This window comes from Myotis brandtii, unplaced genomic scaffold (assembly GCF_000412655.1).
Source record: "Myotis brandtii unplaced genomic scaffold, ASM41265v1 scaffold721, whole genome shotgun sequence".
Taxonomy (NCBI): domain Eukaryota; kingdom Metazoa; phylum Chordata; class Mammalia; order Chiroptera; family Vespertilionidae; genus Myotis; species Myotis brandtii.
Genome location: NW_005370848.1, coordinates 470,515 through 471,381, shown reverse-complemented (window position 1 = coordinate 471,381; position 867 = coordinate 470,515). Strand labels below are relative to the sequence as shown.

Sequence of the window (867 nt, the reverse complement as noted above, 5' to 3'; positions counted from 1 at the left end):
CCTGGCTCCCTCTCCTTCCCACGCCACTTCTCCACTCCTCTCCTGGTGTCCATGGGGTCACCTCCAAATAAACTAGCGGCATTTGGATCCTTTTCTCAGAGTCCGCTTCTGGCAGAAACCAAAACAGGACAGCGCCCCACCCCTGGCCACATGGAACCAGCCTCGGAGGCCTGTCTATGCTGAGGGGTGGGCAGGACAGACAGCGAAGTGGGTGGGGTTGGTGTCCCTTCCTGTCCAATCTCTGGGACTCACCTCTGTGGCCACGTGCCACAGTCACAGATGGGACACCAAATACCACATCTGCCAGCAACTCCAAGAACCAGTCTTTCTTTTTGACAGGGTCATCTGTCCCTCCTAAATACTTCTCAATGACCGCTGGGATCAGTGCCTCAGGGATGTTCTGAAATGGAACCAAGAGTGAAAGGGACTGCCACCCCGGTTGAGCGACATGGCATCTCCCGCCAGTGAGCAAGGCTGTGCAAAACCTCTCTCCCCCAGTGTCCACAGTGATGCTCTCAAATCCTGAGCAAACCCGCCCTCCCCCAGTGGGAATGTGGGAAAGGCCAAAAGTGGGAAGAAAACCCTCTGGCCCCAGTCTTCATTCTGCCATTTAATTGCTCAGTGACCTGGGGCAATCCACTATCCCTTCTTGGGTCTCAGCCCATCCCTCGAATTCCCTAGACCCTTACAGTGACGGGGTAGGACTGCCATAAGAGTGATGAGGCCGTCTTCTGGTCCAGCTTGCCTTCAGAGATCGGGTAACCCATCATCTGTAAAAACACAGGTTAGCAGTCCTGACTCATTTGGGAACTAACGGGAAGAACCAAACTGACCAAACAACCAAACCGGTGCAGGCTGGGAGACAGC

At 54.8% G+C, this 867-nt stretch overlaps 1 protein-coding gene across 1 annotated transcript in view; it reads right to left on the bottom strand.

Moving 5' to 3' along the window:
• Positions 1–867, bottom strand: part of LOC102241821 (liver carboxylesterase 1) — a 36,330-nt gene that overhangs the window by 17,301 nt on the left and 18,162 nt on the right. The window contains exons 9-10 of the mRNA XM_014530133.1: positions 696–770; positions 62–400 (exon numbers count right to left, since the gene is read on the bottom strand). Coding sequence (XP_014385619.1) covers positions 62–400; positions 696–770 — 414 coding nt within the window. The remainder of the gene's footprint in view (positions 1–61; positions 401–695; positions 771–867) is intronic.